We start from the raw sequence: 25,560 nt of genomic DNA on the forward strand, positions 1-25,560 counted from the left end.
TGTGTGTGTGTGTAAAAGATACACACGCGTTCCATGTGTTATTATTTTTAATTTGATCAAATAATACTAAACAATTAACACGAAATTATTTTCAATTTAGAAGAGTTGTTCGATTTAAAAGAAAAGTTTTGTTTAGATTTTTTTCCTATGTAAAATATGGAGTGATTTAAGGAAATTTTTAGTAGAATAAGAAGTAATTTTGGAATTAAATATTTTGATAGATTATAAAATAGTTACTCTAAGGGTCTCAAACTTAATAATATAGTATAGATCTATTTTAATAATTATATATATTAATAAAGTGNAAAAAAATGGCATACGCACATCACAAGAAAAGGCAAGAGCCATGATATTTTTGCGTCGACATCTCGACGAGGGATTAAAATGTNAATAATTATATATATTAATAAAGTGCTAAAATTTTAATACAAGTCACATATAGCTCAGTGGATAAAGTCTGTATTTTTCCTAAGCATCAAGTTTATAGGTTTAATTCTTACTTAGGTATTTTTTTCTCTTTTTCTCTATTATTTTTTAAACTTGTATATCAAAATTGCAGTGTAGTCTTTCACTTTTATTTATAATTATATTTTGATCTTCGTTTAAATATAAATCAAATAAATTATAAAAAATATTATACAATCACGCAACATGTGCGTCGATGTTGTANCTGATAATTTTTTATTGTACAATTATGATATGACTTATATTTACATATGTATTGTCAGTAATTTTTTTTCATTGCATATTTTTGAAGTTCAAATATGGAAAATGTCATGAACAAAGCTAAACAAGGAACTAATCTCGTGGAAGTTTGTATACCTGATAGTGGTACAACGCACACTATTCTCCGAGATATAAGATATTTCTTGGAACTAAAACCAACAAAAAAAATGGTGAATACAATATCAGGTCCTGTAGACTTGATTAAAGATTGTGGTAAAGCACAATTTTTGCTACCTAATGGTACAAAATTTTTGATCAATGATGCTTTGTATTCACCACAATCGAAAAGAAATTTGTTGAGTTTTAATGATATATATTCCCATGGGTATGATACTCAAACAATAAATGAAGGGAATGAGAAATATATGTGTCTTATCACATATAAATCAGGAAAGAAATATGTGATTGAAAAACTACCAATGCTCCCTACTGGATTGCATTATACACATATAAATCACATTGAATCAAACATATTAGTTGATAATTCTTCAATATTAACTAATTGGCATGATCGATTAGGACATCCTGGTTCAACAATGATACGAAAAATTATAGAAAATACACATGGTCATCCGTTGAAAGATGAGAAGATCTTTCAGAATAATAAGTTTCAATGTAAAGCATGTTCTCTTGGAAAACTTATTATAAGACCATCACCAGCCAAAATCCAAACTGAATCACCAATGTTTCTTGAACGTATTCAGGGTGATATTTGTGGACCAATCCATCCACCATGTGGACCATTCAGATACTTTATGGTATTGATTGATGCCTCCAGCAGATGGTCACATGTATGTTTATTGTCAACTCGAAATGTTGCATTTGCAAGATTACTTGCTCAAATAATAAAATTGAGGAATCAATTTCCCGATTATACAATCAAGAAAATTAGACTTGATAATGCTGGTGAATTTACTTCCCAGACTTTCAATGATTATTGTATGTCTATGGGAATCATTGTTGAGCATCCTGTTGCTCATGTACATACTCAAAATGGATTGGCTGAATCATTGATTAAACGTCTGCAAATGATTGCTAGACCAATGATTATGAAAACAAAGCTCCCTATTTCTATATGGGGACATGCAATTTTACATGCTGCTTCATTAATTCGCATCAGACCAAGTGCATATCATAAATACTCCCCATTGCAGCTTGCATTTGGTAAAGAACCAGACATTTCTCATCTGAGAATTTTTGGATGTATGGTGTATGTGCCTATTGCACCACCTCAACGAAAGAAAATGGGACCTCAAAGAAAGATTGGAATTTATATTGGTTATGATAGTCCATCGATCATTCGATATCTTGAACCACAGACAGGCGACGTGTTCACAGCACGTTTTGCTGATTGTCATTTTAATGAGGAAATCTTCCCAATGTTAGGGGGAGAACAGAAACATACCGAAAAAGAAATTACATGGTATGTATCATCATTGTTACATCTGGATCCAAGAACAAAACAATGTGAAAAAGATGTACAGCAAATTGTGCACTTGCAAAGAATAGCAAATCAAATACCAGATGCATTTGCAGACACAAAAGGGGTAACTAAATCATATATACATGCTGCAAATGCCCCTGCTCGAATTGAAATTCCGAAGAAACAAATTGAAGATAGTCATGATGTCATTAAACGCCTGAAGCGTGGAAGGCCAGTTGGTTCCAAGGATAAAAATCCTCGAAAAAGAAAATTCATAGAGAAACACAATGATCACAAAATAGAGAATGATGTTCCTGAAGAAACACATAATGATCACAAAATAGAGAATGATGTTCCTGAAGAAACACATGATGATGAAAATGTTTTGTCAGAACCACAAACTGACGAGAATCATGAAATCTCTATCAATTATATTAATACTGGAAAAATATGGAACCGAAAAGATATAGAAGAAATTGATGATATATTTTCTTATAATGTGGCAATCGACATCATAAATGATAATGAAGATCATGAACCAAAATCTTTTGGTGAATGTAAAAATCGGCAGGATTGGATAAAATGGAAAGATGCCATCCAGGTTGAATTGGATTCGCTAAATAAACGTAATGTTTTTGGACCTATAGTCCTTACACCTGAAGGTGTAAAACCTGTTGGATACAAATGGGTTTTTATTCGAAAGCGAAATGAGAAAAATGAAATAGTAAGATATAAAGCTCGACTTGTTGCACAAGGTTTTTCTCAAAGGCCTGGAATTGATTATGAAGAAACGTATTCTCCTGTGATGGATGCAATTACGTTTCGGTATTTGATTAGCTTGGCAGTATCTGAAAATTTAGAAATGCGTCTTATGGATGTTGTTACAGCCTACTTATATGGATCACTTGATAGTAATATATATATGAAAATCCCTGAAGGATTTAAGATGCCTGAAGCACAAAGTTCAAAACCCAGAGAATGTTATTCTGTGAAATTACTAAGATCATTATATGGGTTGAAGCAATCCGGCAGAATGTGGTATAATAGGCTAAGTGATCACTTGATGAAAAAGGGATATGTAAATAATTCAATATGCCCTTGTGTTTTCATTAAGAAAACAACATCCGGATGCGTAATTATTGCTGTATATGTTGATGATTTAAACATCATTGGAACAAATAAGGAAATTCAAGAAGTTGTGTCATACTTGAAAGAAGAATTTGAAATGAAGGATCTTGGAAAAACCAAGTATTGTCTGGGTTTACAAATTGAACAAAAAGAATGTGGAATATTTGTTCACCAGACAAATTATACAGAAAAGATCCTTAAACGTTTTAATATGGACAAATCAAATCCTTTAAGTACTCCAATGGTTGTTAGATCATTAAACATAGAAAAGGATCCATTCCGTCCATGTGAAGATGATGAAGATATTCTTGGTCCAGAAGTACCATATCTAAGTGCTATCGGTGCCCTTATGTATCTTACAAATTGTACAAGGCCTGATATATCTTTTGCCGTAAATTTATTGGCAAGATTTAGCACATATCCAACAAAGAGACATTGGAACGGAATTAAACATATATTCCGTTATCTACGAGGAACGACAGACTTGGGACTTTTGTATTCAAAAGATGCTAATCCAAGTATAATTGGTTATGCCGATGCTGGATACTTATCTGATCCACACAAAGCACGTTCTCAAACTGGATATGTATTTACTCGTGGAGGCACTGCAATTTCTTGGCGTTCACAGAAACAAACACTTGTAACAACTTCATCAAATCATGCCGAGATTATTGCACTACATGAAGCAAGCCGTGAATGTGTGTGGTTAAAATCAATGACTCAACATATCCAAATCTCATGCGGATTATCATTCGACGAGAAGCCTGTGATACTATATGAAGATAATGCTGCATGTGTTGCTCAAATGAAAGAAGGATACATAAAAAGCGACAGAACTAAACATATTCCTCCTAAGTTCTTCGCATTCACCAAGGAGCTTGAGAAGAATAAATGTATTGATGTTCGTCACATTCAATCAAGTGAAAACTCATCAGATCTCTTCACAAAGGCACTTCCTACGACAATATTCAGAAAGCACATATATAATATTGGGATGCGCAATCTACGAAATTTGTGAAGAATTGTTCGTGTCAACATGAGGGGGAGTTTACGTGACTGCACTCTTTTTCCCTTACTATGGTTTTTATCCCAATGGGTTTTTCCTAGTAAGGTTTTTAACGAGGCAGTATAAAAACACGTAATGTATACAATCATTATGATCATCATCACAAGGGGGAGTGTTGAAAAATTATTTAAAAATGTGTTAAATATTTGTGTTGAAAATGTGAATGTTGAATGTTGAAAATTAGGTAAAATTAGGTGTTGAATATTGAAAATTAGTGTGTGATGATGTAGGTAATGATGTATTTTATTTTTGGATTATTTGTAAAAATTTTCTATAAATAGATCTCTCATTTGTGAAGAAAATCACAATTGAGTTGAGAGAAAAATATTATAAAGTGTGTAGTGTGATAATTTTGAGAGTTTGAGATTTTTACTTTTTTCCGTAAATTTTTACTTTTTCACAACAAAAATAAGATGTGTGTGTGGTGAATTTTTACTCGATCAGCTAGGCTCTCAAGAACTTGGGAATACTTGATGCTACAGAAAGTTGGGAGCACTTGAAAGTCCATTCAACTGATCTATTTAGAGGCTTCGATTCAAATGGTCGACATTTTTTAATCTGATAGTCATTCTAAGTACATTGCAGATAGTGTGCATGGACTTTGAAATTTTAACAAACCAATAAAACTGTTATACGAACTTATCTGATCTATCAGTTGTGCTTTAATCCTTAAAGAATGATATGAAAGTTTTAAAGAATGTCAATTACAAAGCTTAACCGATTCAGTTAGGTAGGATCATCAGTTTTTTTTTCAATTAGTGACCCTTGAATCAGCTATCTTTCAACAGCTAAGCTTGGCATAAGTTAGTCTTAATACGATCAGTTTTGCTTTGATGATCAGTTCAGCTCGGGAGACATTTAACTCGTGAATAATGAGTTTCTCTTTTTAATTAAGTTAGGCTTGGAGTTAAATAAATCTTCTTTAATCAGTAGCCTTACTTTAAATAATTGAAACTTAAATTATCCAACAGTTAGGTTAAAATATGATATTTTTCTAAAATTATATCAATTTTAAGGCATAAGATTTATTATTATAATATTTTTAAACTTATGAAATTATGAAATAATACAGTAGCTATTATTTGAATACATATTATTGCCAAGAAGAAAATGTAAATCAGAATTGCGAAGTTCCTAAAACCCACGGAGAGAAAATAGGGAAGTTATTTTACAAACGTAATTGAAATCTCAGTTTTGTGAATGAAGAAGTTTCTCGTCAATTTTTTTACCTTTTTTGGCATTTCTCCGCATGAGGTTTCACTTAATTTGCAGGGTTACAAATTACAAAAATAAATTTATTTTAGTGTAACAATGACATATCAAAACAATTAGTATAGGTGTCTTATAGGTATAGATATTTAATATATATTTAATAATCCAATAACACATTTCATACATAAATTTATATTATACTAGTAAAAGATACACATGCGTTGCATGTGTTATTATTATTTTTAATTTGATAAAATAATACTAAAAAATTAACACGAAATTATTTTCACTTTAGAAAAGTTATTTGGTTTAAAAGAAAAGTTTTCACTAGTAGAATTTCCTTGATTTACTTCGCATATTCAATGAAGTCATAGATAGATAATTGTCGAAGTAGACGCACGTGAAGTAATAGGATATCATTTTACTTCGCATTATAACCGAAACCGTATCCAATAAATTAGCGAAGTCTTTGGCCGGTTCAATGAGAGAAAATCGGTCCGGAATTAGACCGATGTCGAAGTAAAACGTCTTTTACTTTATCGATTTCGTAAAGTGCAGAAGTAATAGCTTATATATAACTTCATAGTTTACATTGAATGACGAAGTAATTTTTTTGTATAACTTCACAAGTTTTGTATTTTGGTCAAGTAATTGAACGACTTCATTGTTATGGAACTATAACTAAGTAAATATATTCTATAACTTCGCCATAGTTTTTATTTGTTAAAGTATTTTTTCTATGTAAAATATGAAGTGACTTGAAGAAGTTTTTAGTAAAGTAAGAAGGGTAATTTTGGAATTAATATTTTGGTGTCCTATAAAATAGTTACTCTAGGGTCTCAAACTTAATAATATAGTATAGATTATATTATTAAGTTTGAGACACTTAGAGTAACTAATTTTCGGTGTCATGATCTGTTTTAATAATTATATATATTAATAAAGTGCTAAACTTTTAATGTAAGTCACATGTAGCTCAGTGAATAAAGTCCGTATTTTTCCTAAGCATCAAGTTTGTAGGTTTAATTCTTACTTAAGTCTTTTTTATCTTTCTTTTTTCTATTTATTTTTTAAACTTGTATATCAAAATTACATTGTAGTCTCTCACTTTTTTTATAATTATATTTTGATCTTCGTTTAAATATAAATCAAATAAATTATAAAAAAATATTATACAAGCACGCAACATGTACATCGATTCTGAATTAGTAACTTATAAGCATCTTGAAAAAACACCTCATCAACTCCAAGCTAACTACCACAAAAAATTCAATATCGAAGTTCCAATTAAAAAAAAATTTTACAAACGATCACAATAATTAATGAATGTGCAAAAAATACCTCCTCCTCCTCCGATAACCGAAGAAGAACCCATTCTTGAGCTTGAGCCAGAGCATCTTCCTCAACTTTCTCGCCGATCTGAATCGAGCCCACATCACCTTCCTCACTCTGAACAAAGATCTCTTCATTCTCTCCGCCGTAGTCTGTTTCCTGGAGAACTGGTAGCTCCTCAAGAACAGCTGCCGCTTCTCTAAATCTGTGTAGCCAATCTCGCTTCTAAAAGTAAATATCGGAGCCATATTCGTGTGGTTCAGCGCCATGTCTGCACATACAGCTTCGATGTGTATGTATAGTTTTCGAGAGAGGGTGGTTTGTTGCAGTTGGAGAAGAGAAAGTGTGTGTTGAAATGGTTTGGTGGGAGGTTTTTATGAAGGCATGGGGGGTTTGTTGTGTAGATATGTGGAGGTTTAGTGGTCACCCCCCTATTTATTTCATGTTTTCTTTATATCATATCACTAGTTTTCTTTAAAAAAATAATAATAATAGGGAAAATCAAACTTTGATGTTATATAGTTGATTCATTTTGGTTTTGGTCTTACATTTTGTAAAGAGACAGATATGCGGGACGAATCGTAATGGAATGCAAATTTTCATCAGAATGTTGACGTGGTATCAGACATATCATTATCGTTTGACACCGTGTTAGGAATATTTATACTGACATTTGCAATTTCTCTTGTTACATGAGTATTCAGTGGAAAAGAATTTAAAGTAAAAAAAAATTATTATATTGAGATCAAATCTTAACCAATTAAAATGCAAAAACCCAAAATATGACAATTTTTGTATAAGTAGGTCACTTGTGAGACGGTCTCATGAATCTTTATCATACGGGGCAAAAACTTACTCAAAGATCCGTGAGATCGTCTCACAAGAGACCTACTCAAAAATTAATAAACTATATATATGACAGAATATCGAATTAATTTTCAAGTGTAAATTATTGTCCTTATCTATAAAATATTTCAAATAGTTTGGCACGTATTGCCATAGTCAATTTGACTTGCATATATAATTTAATAATCTATACATGTTATAAAAGTGTGAACCAAGGTCAAAGTTTTTCTATTGTGTATTGTCAACTTTATCCTTAGTTTGTACACACAGGAGAAATTTAGTGAGGATATTTTTGTAAAATCAGTTATTATGATCAGGACAAAATTGTCAAACTACATTTATCCTAGATAATGATCAAGTTGCCAAGAAAGATGGAACTCTAAAATTATTTGATTTTTATTTTCTTGTAGATGAATTGAACAAACTTTTTTCACAAAAAATATTAATTTAAAAAGATTGAAATATCAAAATATATTGGTTTTATTTGCTTATAGATGAAGTGAGAAGAATTTTTCACAAAAAAAATTAATTTGTAGATTTTTTTCGCAAAAAAGTTAATTTTTAGAAGATTAAAATACCAAAATTCTTTGGTTTTAATTGCTTTGTAAATAAAGTGAAAATATTTTTTTCACAAAAAAACTTAATTTGTATATTTTTTTAAAAAAAAATTGCTATGATCATCTATTTTTAAATATTAAATGAAATAGTTATAAAATATGTGAGACAATGAAATTAATTGTTTAACAGTTATGTGTTAAATTTATATATTATGAGAACTGATTTTGGAACTAAAGTCAAGAAAAATTAGTTCTGATTTTGGTTTCTGTGTTCCTGAAAATAATGGTCGAGTTAAAAAGTGTTATTAAAACCTTTAAATTTCTTATTATTTATAGCTAAAATATTTGAATTTTTCTAAGATATTCATATTTTATGATATTATTAATATATTAACACTCATAATTGAATTCTCCTAAATAATTTATTAAACTCTTTATTTTCAATTCTTAGTTTAAAACCCAAAAAATATGTTAGTATTAAACTTCATATTATTATATTATTATATACTTATCATGTTATTCTACGTATTGCATATATAATTAATTTTTTCATATTTCTTTTTGTGATACTATAATTTAATACTTAATTAGAAAATGCACTAAAAATATAATTATAAATTTGCATTNATGTTTGGTTCTATTTATTTTTTCAAGATAAATATTAGTACAATATTTAATTTTCCAATTTTACCCCTATCACTATACATATCAGGCTTCCTCTTTTTGACCCGAAGCACATATCTACCCAACTACTCTCTCACTCAACGCTGCTTGTTGGCATTTGTTAGATCGCACATCTGCCGTAGAACTGAATTAGATCTGTGAAAGGAAGACGGAAGTTAAGGTGATGGGTTACAAATAAATCTTATGCACATTTTTTTTCTTCAGTTTCCGATCTGTTCTACATGTGAAGAAGAACGAAAGTGTTTAACTATTCATTTCTGTTAATTAATTTTGACGCCTTTGTGTTTTGGAGAAGAAAAATGTGAAGGTTTGTGGACCGTTGAGTAGAAGAAAACAAATATGTGAGAAATGGGAAACCGCTTTTAAAGTAGGACGAAGGGTAATTTTGGAAAAGAAACAAGCTGTCTCTTCTAATGTAGAAACTAGGACTGAGAATACCTTCTTCAGTTTGGGATTTATTTCTTGCGTTTTCTCGTTTGAACAGTGTACAATTCCCGAGCTCATGGTGAGTAGCGGTGGTCTTAAAAACGAACCAAACACTTGACTAAAAGTGTAATTCTATGCTAATCCCAAGTACCAAACGTCCGGTAAAAATAAAATTAGACTACACTCTCCTTTGGTGTTCGAGAGCCATCAACACGGATTCCAACTTCAAAGAGCACTCGTTCTTTCCTATTCATAAAATAAATAAATAAAAATGGAACAGAAGATGAATTTCCATCAAATAGAAGAATAAAAAACAACCTTGTTCAACTGTAAAATGATTCAAATCCTTGAATTTCGTTTGAATTTTCACGTATGTACATGAACTACCCAGCTTTGATACAGACACTAACGAACAGTATTTTCATCTACAACACAAATGGCATCGACCGGTATGATTCCTAACCGATACTTGATTCCCAAAAGAATTGTCGAACATGCACAAGTACACATCTAGTGTGTTAACAACTCAAACAATAGTGTGACAACGATATATCATCCCCCGAAAAAGAATGGCATGAAAATCCGGTTTCCCAACTTCATACTTGTCATCTTGTATCATTGTTAGCAGCAGGTACTTTTGCTGGGTAACTAGACATTTCAATGTCTACAAGGGTAAGGTCGTAAGTAGCAGAGGCGGTATTTGATGCATCCATGCGCAACGACGAATTAACTGCCTCCAATTTCAAAGCATCTATTGCTGTATCAGAACTTTGGGGAGAGGTGCTACCTGAAGATGATAGGCTAGATAACTGTATGTCTTCTAACTTGTTCCCGAACATTTGCTTGCTATTCCTTGCTGCGTCCATTTCTGGGCCTGTTGGGACAAAGGTACGAGCCCGATACTTTCTTGACCCATCCTCACCCTCACTATGGTTGTATAGGACATAATCATGATAGGTTGGTGCGAACTGTTACCAAATACGGAAATAAAAATAATGAGGACCTAATAAGAAACATTTATTCAATTCCAAAGAAGCGTTTGTGTGATTTGTACTGAAAACTTCACCTGGTGGACAGTATCATGGTAAAAGTCGTTTAACTTCAAAGCGTGGGCAAGGCTTTCAGTAAAACCGAGATTAGAACCAACATTTGCACCCGCATACTCCTTGTATGGAAAAGCATAAAGATGACCGATGGCTGCAATAAGCATCTCAACACAAATTATGAAATTTTGGAATTCTGCCGCTTCCTCTGTATCGTTTATAAGTCCAGATTTTGCAGCAAGAAAAACCAACACACCCTGGAAAAGAAAATGGCAGAACTGAAAATTGCAATCCTCAGCACATAACCATCAAACATGAGGCCTACACAAATTTCACATAAGCCTAACAAGAGCCGTGCTTTTTGTAAGTTTCTTTCGACGACAGAACCATAACAGCAGCGGGGAAAAAAAAAAAAACAGCCAGCTGTCCAAATAGCAACAAATGCAATGTGCCATCTAATAATGCATTGCACAGAAAATAAATGGCTAACAAAAAATCTAAAACTTTCTGATAATAAGCGGTCATCAATCTTGGCAACCATGAAAGTTGATTTCATAATAGCAATGGATATTTGAAATGGTGATAGCAGCAGAGTCGCAGGGAATTTATTCACCATGCTCTGTAGAAATTATGTATCATGAGAAACTCATAACAAGATAAAAAGAGTAGATCGCATGAAGAGATGGAGATCTAACGGGCATGTGACAGACACGATTATTTTGCAATGGATTCAATCCGTAGAACATTCACTTCATTCATTATTATGGCCCTAAGATATTTCACATCAGCATTCTGGCTATGGTTGTTTTTCTAAGTTCTGAACAATGTTATCAAAAAATGGAAACAAACTTTATGCAAGCTTGAACATTTGCACATTATGCAGGTGAAAGAAGGTGAACTACAAATAAACTAGGCAGTGGTCCAAACAGCAGACATGATGTGCATGCAGTCTAGCCCTCAAAATATGACGAGCAAAAGTGGTCCAAACAGCAGACGTGATGTGCACGCAGTCTGCCCCTAATAAATATATGCTATGAGGATAATCCTCAACAGCTGATATAGCATTTGTATCGAGAGAAGAAGCCGGATACTGGTAGCCAACACCCTCTTGGGCAAATTGACATCTCCCTTGCGAGAGGTACGGAAGAGGTGCTGGATTTTAAAAGATACTAGTAACATATAGCAACAAAAAACAAACCGTGAAAATATTTCTAAGTCAAAAGGTGCCGATATATCATCTGGAAAAAGGTTGTTAACTGTGGAAGGCACATTTCATATCAAATAACAAAAATTACACTAAGCAAAACATGAAACAAAAGTTTAACAGTAATTGCAGTGGAGATGACTTGAATAGACCCTAATAACAAGATGACCATAAAAAAATTAAGAATAACAATTCGCAATGGAAAGAAAAATGAGACTCCGTGACTCCAGCAATTCAACACACACAGAGAGCTATCAATTTAATATTTGCTAGGAACAAACCTGCCAGTAAGTAAGAAAAACAACCGATTTTATTATGATGAACTTGGGAACAGGATTGAATGGCTGAAGTAAATCTCTGCAAGCCACATAAAACACAGCCAAGGCATAAAGTGCCACAGAGTACGAGATGGTGTAGATGATGGTGAGGTAGAGGTAGGATTGTCCCGGGTTAAAGTTTCCATCTTCATAATTCCCTTTTGCATAAAGTATCAAAGTAACTATGACTAGAATGGGCTTGAGGATCACAAACTGCAGACAACCTTGTTTACATCTTCGTATAAACCGCCTGCATTAAATCAATAACCAAGGGTTAACCAAAACTGAAGGTGCAACATCACATATTTCAGATATGTATACTTTTCCAAATGCACAATGAAGGTTTTAAATAAGACAGGTAAAAAAGTTACGGACGGACTTATTAACAAATTTTTTAGATGCCAAATTATCCACAATTGTCCAACAGTTTCAGAAAAAAATCGAAGGGATATATAATGTTCTCGAGAACATCAGGAACAGCAATTTCAAGTTAAGCATCAAAGACTGCAATTAACCAAGTACTATAGCCTATAAAGTGAAAGCTTTTGAAGTTGAAAATCAGCATTTATATTCTAATGAGGACCAAAAGACACAAGGAGAAATTCGAACTGAAAGGAGCAGTAGAAAAGAGTAACTAAGACCGGGATGCCTACACAAGGACAAGTAGGAAAATATCATGGAACGACCAATAACCCAATCCAGACGATATAGAACAGCAGAATATATGAACCACAACAAACCAACCAATTAAAGACCTCTTTGAACATCAAATACTGATTAAATCAAAACAAATTCCAGATGCGCACATAGATCCTCCAAAACACTGAAGGGAAGAATCAAATATCAACATAAGCATTAGCACCTGGCTCTATCACCCGCTCAAAATAATTAGTTATATCACTTATTCCTATAGCATTTAAAATGAAAGTTGAACCTAGCTTCCACAAAATGTGGAAGATAGAAGTTGTCAGGTGAACCTCAAGATTTAGTTATGGACCGTAAAAATATGATACAATTTCCGTATCATATTGTACCATCCAGGCAAAAGAAAACATACCCATCCAATGGAATTGGAGGGAAGCAACATGTCATTAAGCACCAATTTGGCTTCAATATTTTTCCAGTCAGGCTCAGCACAACAGCTCCTGGACCTCCTACCCACGCTAAGCACAGGGATAGGAAATTATAAATGACCCAAGCTTCATAACTGCATAAATGAGAAATCAAAACTAATTACATTATGTAGCAAAAAATAAGCCCTGTCATCTAAAATATAACAACCAACAATGATAAATGATGACTGGAAGAAGAGATAGCAATGAAGCGTGAAAGAACAATAAACATTAGGTTTTAGAAACTCAGGTCGCTGTCAAATGCCTATATGAAGACCCTTGATTTTTCATTAAGTTTCTCAAACCAATGTCTAAGAAAAGCAGCATAAAATAGCTATAATTCATATATATTGAAAAACAGTAGCAGCATCGAGTAGTTTTAATAAACATTTTGAATATGAAGATTTAAAGAAAAATACGTTTGTATACTTACATTTCTCTAATGGAATCGAAGTAAATTGAGCTGTTGTTTAGAACAAGGGACAAGAAGGACATCAATGCATACACCTGTGAGAATTACAAGATGGCAAGAGCGCACTTTACAAGCAAGCAGATTTTGGTAATGTAAACAAAATATGGAGCATTCATCTACAAAAACATTGGCCAATGCCATTGAATATGCAAAACGGGAACATAAACTAAACATGGAAGAAAATAATGGTTATGTACCGCATATAAGTAAACCATGTACTGGAAAAGTTGTTAAGCATGGTTCGCGTGGCTGTGTTTTTATTAACATTTTAAAGAAATGCTGAAAAACTTTAATAGGGTTGATAAAAACCAAAATCTGAAAAATTCTGAATCACAACTCGAATGAAGCAGAAAGTAGAGTTTTGGACTTCATCGTCTTTCAAATTCATACAGTACTCAGCTATGACAGGGGGCAAATCACATGATTGGAGAACGTTAATATCACATTCTCTGCTCTATTGAGAAGTTAGAATTCCTGTTCATTTTTGTCAATACCTCGTGCCAATTTCAGGCTCGGCAGTGTTCTAAAACTTGGGCTAGGCGGCACCGAAAAGGTGCTAGACGGACAACCTAGGTGAGACTAGGTGGGTCTAGGCGGTCCCAGCCGTTTAGAATTTTTTTGGAATTTTTTTTGGGCTTTTAATTTTTGAAAACCCAATTAAACCAAAATACGACATAAAAAAGAATTATAAGTTTCTGTTTTTAATTTTTTGGGATTGAATGTCCAATTAAAACCACGATTTGTTGGCTTGCGCTTGCCCTAACACATCACTTTAATCTTCTTTTTTTGCTTACTTCTGCACACATAAGAAAATCGAACCAAGCCTTAAAAGTATTTTTTTTTATTTTAATTTCTCTGGCATTGCCTATTATCCTGACTAGCCTTAAGCAAAAGAAGCGCCTTAAGTAGAAGAAGTAGGAGGAATGAACCAAGTGTCAATTGGATTTTAACAAAGTTTGGGCTGAAATTTAGTCTAAGAACCATAACAAGTCTCTTGATACCGTCGTATCCGCCTAGCAACGCCTAGCTAGTCCCCACCTAGGCAGGTTAGGCTCTAGGCGTTGGTCTAGCGTCCAACTAGCGCCTAACGAATTTTAGAACCTTGGTGCTAGATATATCAAAGACTTCACTAACTTTCCACAAAAAAATTGATGTTACCATCTGCCAAGATTTCTTCCATCCTTTTCTTCAACGAATGATTTGCGGAAACAATTCATCATTACCTTAATTTTTCTTTCAATACGTTGCATAGAGTGATATTAAATTATGAACAGCTAAAAGAGACAATAATCTTCAGTGTTTATGAGGCTTTTTCATCATTAACCGGGTAGCTTGAACTATCTTTTTTCTCAAAATTGAACTCAAAGTAAACAAAGGTGGAAGCTAGAAATAGGATGATTTGATACCCCATCCAAGCCATAAACCATGAATACAAGGTAATATCAATACCATGGCATATTTCAGGTATCATCAATTGGTGCTTAAAATTTGATACCCCAATCCCAAATCACAAGCCAACACTATTCAAACAGGGGGAAAAATAAGTTTTCCAACACACAGCATTAAAATACTCACAGGAACCATAAAAATAATCCGGACAATGTATCTCTGATATGTGGACTCCGTGTAGTTCAGCAGATGTTTGTATATGTGGTAAATAGCCAACGCCATTGCCCCAATCGTGCAAGGTAATGCTATCAATATGTAGTATATTGGCCCCATTTCAATTTCCAATCACGGATAACGCAGTAAAGTATGTCCTTCTCCAAAACCCAAAGAAAATACAGCTGCATTTTCAATGGTCAAAAACAATGTGAGAGCTATTCAATTCAATTAAACAAATGTATTGAACCCGGGCCAGACCTCAAGGTTCTGGAGCAACAACTCAGTTCTCGGCGTATTCAGTGAGTTCCAACCACCTTTACCACAATCAAAGCGGACAAATTTCCCCAAATTCCTAAACAAAAATAAAAACTTGCGAAAGCCCTAAAACCATTAGAAGGGTATACCAATTCCGCAGCCAAGACCATGAGAAACGAGCAATTGAATCACAGTCAAAATCCCAGAGTTCAAAACAAAGCACAGGCATCAAGAAAAGAAATTGTTTGACTAACCTTATCGATGATGAAACCCAATTGCAAAAAAATAAACTTGGCAATCGTCGGAGAAGAAGATGCGATTGTTCACAGATCTGAAAGTATATAGCGAAGAATTGACGGGTTTAGGACAATAATTGCGGCTTCAAATTTCTACGAATTATTGGAAATTATTAATTCTCCAAATAAGTTTCATCACCAACGATGTTGATAATGATGAAAACAGCTTCTATTTTTTGCATTTTCACCGCGTAAAAAATTATGAGCAAATTAGTCATTACAAATAAAATACATACATATATATATATATGAGCAAATTGCCACCAAATATGAAAATCCAAAAAATAATAATATTTTATATAAAATCAATGAGCATTAAAACCCATTATCCGTTATAAAAATAAAAAAGCAAAAACTTGTGTGAGTAAGGTCTCGCGGGTCGTATTTTGTGAGACGGGTCTCTTATTTGCATCATCCATGAAAAATTATTATTTTTTATGCTAAGAGTATTACTTTTTATTGTGAATATCGGTAGAGTTGACCCGTCTCACAGATAAATATTCGTGAGACCGTTTCACAAGATACCTACTCTATAATATTTTTAACGTAAAGCTATCTTCATATCCCGGAATCTGAGTATGAAGGTTTTGAATCGGATGAGAAAGTATGCGACACTTAATCGATTTCACTTATACTTGTGGAAATGAAGACCAATAATTAATATTTTATTTTGAGTTCGATCGGATCGAAAATTTATCTCGTAAAATTGATTTCACGTAAGTTTTTATATTATTTTAATTATAAATGATAAGATTATATTATTATGGTAACATGGCAGCATGGGTGATTATGCTTAAACTTCGAGTAAGCTCGTTTAAATTTATAAAGTTGTTTGATTTTTGACTTTGAAAATTTGACACGCTGCTGCTTCGTTCACCCCACTTGAAATTAACAAAAAAGGCTTGGAGCATATTTTCCTTTTATTATTTTATTTACCCATTTATTTACCCATATTTTTAAATCTTTTAAAATATTTTTCTCTCTGATTGGTGTTTGAAATATTAAAAGTGTTAATTTGGAATTTATATTTGATGCCCTTTTTAGGTTTGGTTTCCCAATTTGGATTTTAGTTAATTTTTTATTTTTTTGGTTATGATTTAATTATTGAAATGTTGATATATAATATTAGGACATTTGAGATTCTCAATCTCCATTTTTTAAATAAATTTATTATTATACATATGCTACAAATTGTATGCATGTATCTTGCATGTCTTTATATATTTTATTTGTATATAAGATAAAGAAGAGTGAACTAGATAATTCGATTAATATATTTTGGGTAGCAATGATTATTTTAGATGGGAAAGCGAACCATGTTTGTTATACGTTTTAAAATATTCTATTAGCTTTGTAATCATCGATTATAATTTTTGATATAAGTACATCTTCTTTGATTCTATGATTATATTCGATTTTCTTGAGTACCAAGTGATGGTTATTGGAAGAGAAATAAGTGGGATCAATAATTATATACATTGTAAGAATAATCGAAAGATTTAAAATATGAGTAGGTCTCTTGTGAGACGGTCTCACGAATCTTTATCTGTGATACGGATAACCCTACCGATATTCACAATAAAAAAGTAATACTCTTAGCATTAAAAGTAATAATTTTTTATGGATAACCCAAATAAGAGATACTGTTAGCATAAAAAGTAATATTTTTTCATTGATGACCCAAATAAGAGATTCGTCTCACAAAATACGACCCGTGAGACCGTCTCACACAATTTTTTGCCTTAAAATATGAGTTTTATCATCAGAAAAAAAATTTATATTATATTCATTTAAATTTTAATCATTTAAACAAAAAAATACATGATTGAGATATTTAAATAACTTACAAGGTTAATAAATTAAATATGGAAATAAGATTATATAATTTTTGTGACAATCAGTGAAACGTCTACTACCGAAAATACTACTAGAATATTATAAAAAAAATAAAGACATGACCGAAACCAGACTTACATGTACATCCATGAAAATTTCAGAACAAGCAATATAAATTACCATCTCACGACTCAATAAAATAACAACAATTAACAAATCTTAAAATGCAACCAAATCTCCTAATTTATTGTTTAAAAGGAGCTCAACATCTGTCCAAATCATCAACGTATAAAAGATGCAAAAACGTTTAAAATATTTTTTAAACTCATGACATCAAAATCATAATATGCGGAAAAATACAAGGTCCCGGGTTATCCAGTGCACCACCAGTCCCAATCCACTTAGTCATCGGCACCTCCAGTCTTCTCATCAACAAACTACTCATTGCATCAATCACACTTAGTGAGTCTAAAGATTCAGCACACTTGAACTGTTATAACAAGTACGTATATATATCATGCGACAATGAAAACATAACAATTACCTCATATATTAAATAATTAAAAATAATTATTTAAGAAAATATTTTTCCTTAACTGCCCCCGGTCTCCGTTCCTCGTTCGAGCGTGAAATAATGCTAAAAACCCTATAACATGCAATCTTAATGAACTATGAAATAAAACACATATTCATGTCATAATCATGCATTTAATGCACTAAAAATAATGAAATAAACATTTTAACAAAACCTTAGATTTGCACGCAGTCAGGTTACGTCGTTCGAATTTCTAGACCTTACAATCAGAATCCGAATGTACGCATATATGTCCATTACAAGATTATCTGATTTTACTTAGTTAGATGTGATTATATATGCTATTAAATTAATTTTATAAAATATGAAATAATGATGGATAAGCTATAACATGTTTACTTTGATTGATCAATTTTATTGTTGAAATTATGATTAAGCGACGAATTCCAATTTTGTCATCTATCTATAATCTTAATTTTAGTTTTTATTTGTAAAATTGGGATTGTGATTTTATTGAAAAATGTCAATTATTATTAATTCACATATAAGTTATTTTAATTCAACAAAATTATTGGGTATAAGTATTATTTATTTTTTTAAAATTTAATAAATTGAGTAAAAAAATTTCCATCAATAAAGATAGAATCAAATAAAATATTAAATATTATCCTAAATTATTTGATTTTTTATTCATGTTTTATATTTTTATAAAATTATTGTTCATATGTTATTTTTTTAGAAGTAAAGTATATTGATGTAATTTTTCTTAGTTGTAAAGAGTATATATTAATTTAAAAATAATTATTTATCACAATTTTATTTGTGATAAATTATCAAATTTTAAATTTCAAATTAAGTACGTATGAATGAGTTTTACAAATTAATATGAGTCAAAAAAAATAAATTAACATGAGATAATAGGATTATTAGTATAATATTATTCTTATCGTATCAAGTAAACATGACTTAGGACATACTTGGATAAAAATAATCATTCTCACTCCCCATTTTCTATATTTATAAAATATTTCAATTATTTAACTTAACTAATTAAAATCAATATCTATTCTATTACAAAATAATATAAATATATATCTCAACTAATATTTTATATTTTTGAGTATTTATTATTTTGAGCTGGCATGTTTTGGGCTTTAATCGATAAATTATCAATATATGATTTTTATCCAATATCTTGAATTTATATTTGATTTTATTCTTTTTCCGCTCGAAACTACTAAATCCATAAAAAAAAATTGCTTATTTAGACCGATGTTCTCCTATACGACTTATTCGACGACAATAAAACATATATTATAAACATTAAAATATATCTAAGTAAAAATAAAGGTAAACAACAAGCTTTTTCATCCTATTTTTTAATATTGAGTATCATTTAGCTTTATTTTACATTTTTTGTTTAGATTTATTTTAATATATATAAATCTAGACTTATTTTCATTACTGGAGCTATATAGAAGAATATTGATGTCAAATAAGTAATATTCAATGAGCTCAATGGCTTTTAGCGGGAAAAAGACAAGAGAAAAAAGTCCAAATTATTGGATTAAAAATCAAACATTTATAAGTTACATAACTAATTAATGGAGAATAAATACACAACTAACTAATTTTAAGTATCAATTATGATTCAAAACTTATCACACCACCTTCCATTATTTGGTGACCTTTCTCATTCATTTGACTTTTCAGGCTATAAAAATAGCTCAATCTCGACAAATTTAGGCTACAAAATTCGTGAGATACAAGTTAAAACTATTGAAGAAAGAATAATGCAAAATAGTGCAAATTAGGAAAATCAGTAGGCAAAAACGTGTGTGAGACAGTTTCACGGGTCGTATTTGTGAGACGGATCTCTTATTTAGGTCATCCATGAAAAAGTATTACTTTTTATGCTAAAAGTATTACTTTTCATTGTGAATATGGTTAGGGTTGACCGCTCTCACAGATTATAATTCGTGAGACGGTCTCACATGAGACCCACTCAAATCAAATAAGTCTAGTCCAACCTCTTTCAAAATTCACTATTCAACACACTTCGATCATCCCAAAGCTCGTATTACATGATGAAATATGAACTGTCACAGGGGTTAATCACGCAGCAACTTTTTCCCGAGTTTCTAACCCTTGTGCGGCTTGAATCACGCACTGATTCAATCAGCCAACTTTTCAATACTCGTGTTTAATTATTTAGTGGAATATCAAACTCACAGAGCCAAGCAAACCAAGCCAAAACGTGCAAAAAGTAAGGCACACAACAAATTACGGGCAATGCCCAACCTTTGCATTCATCCTCAGTCAGAATTACAATAGGAGCCTTGAATATTCGGGTTGTGTATGGTGGCTAAAGCTCGGCCACCCTCTGATATCATGGCACGTGTGACACGCACACACCAAAATAAAAAAATTCCAATGTTCGGAGGCTTTTAATATGATTTCTGACCTATTTTATAAATAAGAGATTTTTTTGGAAACATATTTCAATCACTATGAATTTTAATGTTAAATCCATAGGTTTACCTACAATTGAATTTTGAAGGAACAAGGATTGAATTATTAATGATTAAATGCTTTTGTTTTGCAACCTTGAAAACTGATATCGGGCTTGGGTATAAAAGAATGGGTTGTTCACTGTGTTGTCTAGTTTACAGGAATGTGGGTTGACTGTCCGAAAAATCTCTGTCGGTAGCATTTTTCAGACACCCAAAATCCTTGGAAAATAATTTTAGAAATATGGAATCTTGGCAAAATCGGCTAGGAGTTCTGAATGTAGTTTTATACAAAAGCTATAAAACTCAACGAGATACATCAACGGTAAAATTTCAAGCCGAGCTTGACGGCCAGAGCATGGCCACGCGCCTCTCCTAAACCGAAAATTCCATCAGCCGATAACTTTTTGGAAGTTTTCCAACATATCTTGAAAGTTTCAGATTTTTTGGAAAAATATTCTAAATTATTATGAATCTTTTCTAACATATTTACTTAAATGTGAAGTTGTTACCTCAAGTTGGAAGCTGGAACTCAAATTTAGTAAACAGTTAAACTCTGGCGAGCAGCATTATTTAAATGATATCTCATAGTTCAGTAAATGAAATGACCATCAGGAAAAACGACTGAACAGAAGACACAATTTGCATTAAATCATATTTCAGACCAGTCAGACTAGTTCGGATTTATCTAGGCAAAATAGTGGTTGCAAAATCAAGTTGAAAGTCACGGATACAACAAACAGCTAGACTTGAGCAGTTCTTGTATTTTGGTCATATATCTCAGCTCGATGATCATAATAGAACGATTGAGTATGCATTAGAAAGATTAAATAAATGATCTACAGATCTTTTGCCAAATTCTAAGCCTGAATTGGAGCTTAAAGAGCTGATAAATCACGATGCATTTGCTGGTTCTGTACACATAAAGCTGCCTGCTAAACTTGACTATGTATGATACTTTGAGCGTATCTCTCTCATGAAAACTCAGAATGAAATGACTCTTGATTACGTGGAAATCTAAGAGAAAAGACCACAACTTTCATATTTACTAATTTGCTCAGAAATTAACGAATCAAGAGCTATAATCACTGGACCTGACCACAAAACGTTCAGCCTTTCGTTGGACTGTTTTTCGAGTAGTTCTAGCATTTTGAGCATATCTTCTCATATGAAATTGAAATAGAGTGAATTTTTTATTCTATGGAAAGAGAAGCAAAAGTATACAATTTTCATGTTTTACACTTTGCCCAGAAATCGATGAATCAAGAGTTATAATCAGAAGAACAGAACAACTCGAATTTGTGTAACTAGACTCAACTTCAAACTGCACAAGTCAAGCCGCCAAAATCTGACCGGACAGTTCCTGAAGTCCAACCACCAAAATTTGATTGAACTGTTCCGAAATACAGCCGTTAAAATTGCCCGAAATCAAAAAGTGGTCAGAAAGTCAAATATAATCGTTTCAATTTCAGAAACAGTACATAACTTTTCTAAACAGTCATATTTTTGCTTCAAAAGTTCATATCATTTTTGGAGACCATAAATACAATATATTGAAGATAAAACAATAAGCGTTGATATGGATCAAAAGCATGAGCCACCCATATACAAGAAAAACAAGTTAGAATGAGAGTAAGCCCAAGAAGAGAAGTCTAAAGAGATATATTAGCTTAGTGAAAGTTTTTTCTCTTATGTGTGAGGATACATTTGAGAGATAAATATATTATAATGGATTAAATCTTCACACAAAAAAGAGTTGAGCTTCAAGAATAGTTGAGTGATAGTCTTCACATAAAGATATTAAAATTTGTATTCGTAGTCTTGACATCAGAGACGTTAAGCATTATGAGGATTATGATATTGCGGCGTACCATCAAGAGTGTGCTAGGAGTTTCAATTAGGCAAGAGATAAGTCCTAAATCGAAATAGATTTGCACAAATGCTGTATAAATCAAGGTCTTTTATTGAATCCTTCCTAAGTAGAAGAAGAGATGATGTAAGAGTTGTTAATCTTCGAACATCCATAAACAAATTTGTGCATATTTATTTATCGCATTTACTTAATTGCTACTATTTTTAAGATATATTCTTGAAGCTTTTATGTGTGTTTCAAATACCAAAATGTTGCATACAAAGTGTTTGATAGAAATACTTCAACCAAACCATTTTTTTACATTCAAATTACATATCTTTTAAATGTTTTTCAAAATGTTTATTCGATTTTTAGAGTGATTATTTTGAGTTTCTTCAACTCAATTTTAAACCGAACTCAATATAATTTTTCGATACTCTGTTTATTTTTTAACATTTCAAAAACGAACTATTGTATCTCTTTTAATCGCAAATTTCTTTTAACGTGTTTATTCACCTAAACATGTTTTCGATCCTATCAAGCCAATTAAAAGTTTATTTGCAATACTAAAGCGTAAAATATCACACAAATTATTATTATAGGAATTTCAGAGATAATTGGAGTGGTAGCAAGATATGTAGTAAGTTGTAAATGTGAAGTTTACCACCAGTTTCTTCAATTATATTTATAGTCGTTTTGGCATTTTGCCTGAAATTTACAGTAAAAATTTCACAATACTTTTTTGTTCATATATATGGCATCATATTATGCATTTCATCATTTAATCGATCATATATTTATGCATATTTGTTTTTTTGGAATGTTATTGGTTCTTGACCGATTAGTGATTAAACGAATAATGACTAATTGGAGCCCTAGACAATGGCCAATATACTTGATTGTTAGTCTATTAGACAACGCGAATTCGACCTGCAAAGTGAGTCCATTAAACAACAAGTTTAAGCCTGGACATATAGTTAATATGAACAATGCGACTTTGGTCCGGAAATGTGAGTTCTTATTGATTCGTAAAAAATCGATTGTACAAATTCTATTTGAGCACGTGTGGGAAAACGCTACACTAAATTTTGGTGAGAGCCATTTTTTAGCCACGATATCCACTTTAGAATTATGAACAATAATTTAACTATACTTGACATGATAATTCATAACGATACGTTCTCATTATTTATTTCATATCATATTGAAATATTGCACTAATATGCTACCATTTAAATTGTAAATATATAAGCTTAGTTCATACCTCACCAAGTCTTCAAATACTTAAAATCTATTTTTTTGGTTATTTATAGTAAATGCCAAATGTAATTGTATCCTAGCCCGAACCAGATGAAAAATAAGTTAAGTGATAATTAGTTTGTCAGAGCTGTGTTTCAACATATATTAGTAATTTTTTTAGCAAAATACATTGCATTATTATATCATCAAATCATTTTTAAAGGAACATGGTCCATAAACACAAATCACTAGCATTGATGATATTGATCCATGCAAGTTCATGAGCCGCATTGTTTACCGATCTTAGACAGTGAAGGAGTTAAGCTGTAGGTGAAATAGTGCATTTTATTCTAATAGTCTCCGCGATGGGTTCATCCAAAGAAAATGGAGCAGGATTCTGAATCGCATGAAGAACTTTGAGAGCGTCTGTTTCCACTCCCACTTGGACCACGTAGAAGATGAAGCTCTATCAACACCTACCTTCATCTCATTAAATTCAGCTAAGTGTGGAGAGAATCTACGAGACACACATCTCCCTTCAGCAAAATAAACATGCCCATTTGAGTCCCGACCTACTATGCCAATCCCGAAGTAATCCTTGGAAGTCAAGACTGTTGGATCAATTTTAATTTATATGGGCTTATATGTGAATAATTATGTGTGTGGGTTGTCTGTTAAGTTAAGCCCAAAATAAAGTGATCAAATAAGGTTTCAGGTTATTGGGCTTTAATGTATCTGATAGGTTGTTGGGCCTTTAATGTGTAGAGACATAAGTGCAATTTCTGTTTTTATGATGAGCTAAAACAGAAATATCAGAAGATAATGATAATATTATCTATATATATGGGTCATGGTCCCCAGATCTCGCGTTATCACTTTCACTATTCTCTCTCCCATTAAGAAAATAGTTCTTAAGAGAAAATTAAAGGATTCTCTCAAAGAAAGAGCGCGTAGATCTGGAAGATCAAGGCACGTTCTAAAGAATTCAGGATTATGGCATCAGGTACGCTTCCGCTTAAGTTTTCAGTCAAATTCTTAATGATTTATCATGATGGATTCTGCGGTTTATGGGTTTTCCCCAACAAAGACCACTACATCAATATTCACCTTTTACAGTTCTAGGTTGAGGTGATTGCCAACTATATGGTAGAACTAGCTAGGGAATACTCGCTACTTGAATATGAGCGATGAGATGATAGTTGGTCCCCATTCGGTCCGCCCTTGTAAGGATGTCATCAAAGGATTCATTTGTTTCATTAAAGACCATGTTGTTTCATGCTACCCAAAGGCTCCAACAAATTGACACAAATGAACCAAGTTCATCTTCTTTGCCATTCTCAACAATAAGACAGAACGGATAGCAAAATGAGCCCCTTCGAAAATTACAAAAATGGCCGAAACGAGGTTAACTTCCATAATTTCGTAAAATGAATACATGACCAAATGTATGTAATAACTTCTGGTTGTGAGTTGCATTTGGGGCATAACGAATCAACATTTATACCTCGAAAAAAAAGATTAAATTTGACAGAAAAAGCATTGAACAAAATATTGTTTGGCAGCCGCAAATTCCACATCTTCCATAGACATGCAGATAGTCTACATCTTTGCGTATTTAATGTTGGCTCCAAAACAGTCTAAGAATAACGGAGTTGGTCCTTCTTGTATATCCCTTCGAACGGATCTTTCTCATTTGATCGTCAAATTAAGTCCACGATAAGAAAATTTGCTTCTTGTTTGGATCACGTTAGAGATCTCAAACAATTTTTGGGTTGAGACTAGGACACACAAATTTCAAAAATCCGGAGTTGATGAAGAAGCAACGGGGTAGTGACGAATGAAGCTCTCGATCGAAAATTGAAAATTTCGAAGATCAAATTTCCA

The 25,560-nt window shown here is 32.2% G+C and overlaps 2 protein-coding genes across 4 annotated transcripts; both read right to left on the reverse strand.

Moving 5' to 3' along the window:
- Positions 1–6,743: 6,743 nt before the first annotated feature.
- LOC140956627 (uncharacterized) lies at positions 6,744–7,272 on the reverse strand. The gene has a single exon (XM_073413453.1). It carries the CDS (start codon positions 7,154–7,156, stop codon positions 6,875–6,877), a length of 282 nt encoding a protein of 93 aa, XP_073269554.1. The 5' UTR covers positions 7,157–7,272; the 3' UTR covers positions 6,744–6,874.
- Positions 7,273–9,678: 2,406 nt separating this feature from the next.
- LOC140956937 (uncharacterized) lies at positions 9,679–15,895 on the reverse strand. Of its 3 annotated transcripts, none has more exons than XM_073413898.1 (8): positions 15,663–15,895; positions 15,412–15,505; positions 15,124–15,335; positions 13,510–13,583; positions 13,022–13,171; positions 11,929–12,214; positions 10,467–10,700; positions 9,679–10,368 (listed from the first exon to the last, which is right to left on the reverse strand). In XM_073413898.1, the coding sequence occupies exons 3-8, from the start codon at positions 15,268–15,270 to the stop codon at positions 10,006–10,008; spliced, it is 1,254 nt and encodes a 417-aa protein (XP_073269999.1). In that variant the 5' UTR covers positions 15,271–15,335; positions 15,412–15,505; positions 15,663–15,895; the 3' UTR covers positions 9,679–10,005. The 3 variants fall into 3 exon arrangements, with proteins under 3 accessions (XP_073269999.1, XP_073269998.1, XP_073270000.1); XM_073413897.1 differs by having other exon boundaries at positions 15,412–15,534; XM_073413899.1 differs by having other exon boundaries at positions 15,659–15,895.
- Positions 15,896–25,560: the final 9,665 nt, after the last annotated feature.

This window comes from Primulina huaijiensis, chromosome 14, assembly GCF_012295235.1.
Source record: "Primulina huaijiensis isolate GDHJ02 chromosome 14, ASM1229523v2, whole genome shotgun sequence".
Lineage (NCBI taxonomy): Eukaryota > Viridiplantae > Streptophyta > Magnoliopsida > Lamiales > Gesneriaceae > Primulina > Primulina huaijiensis.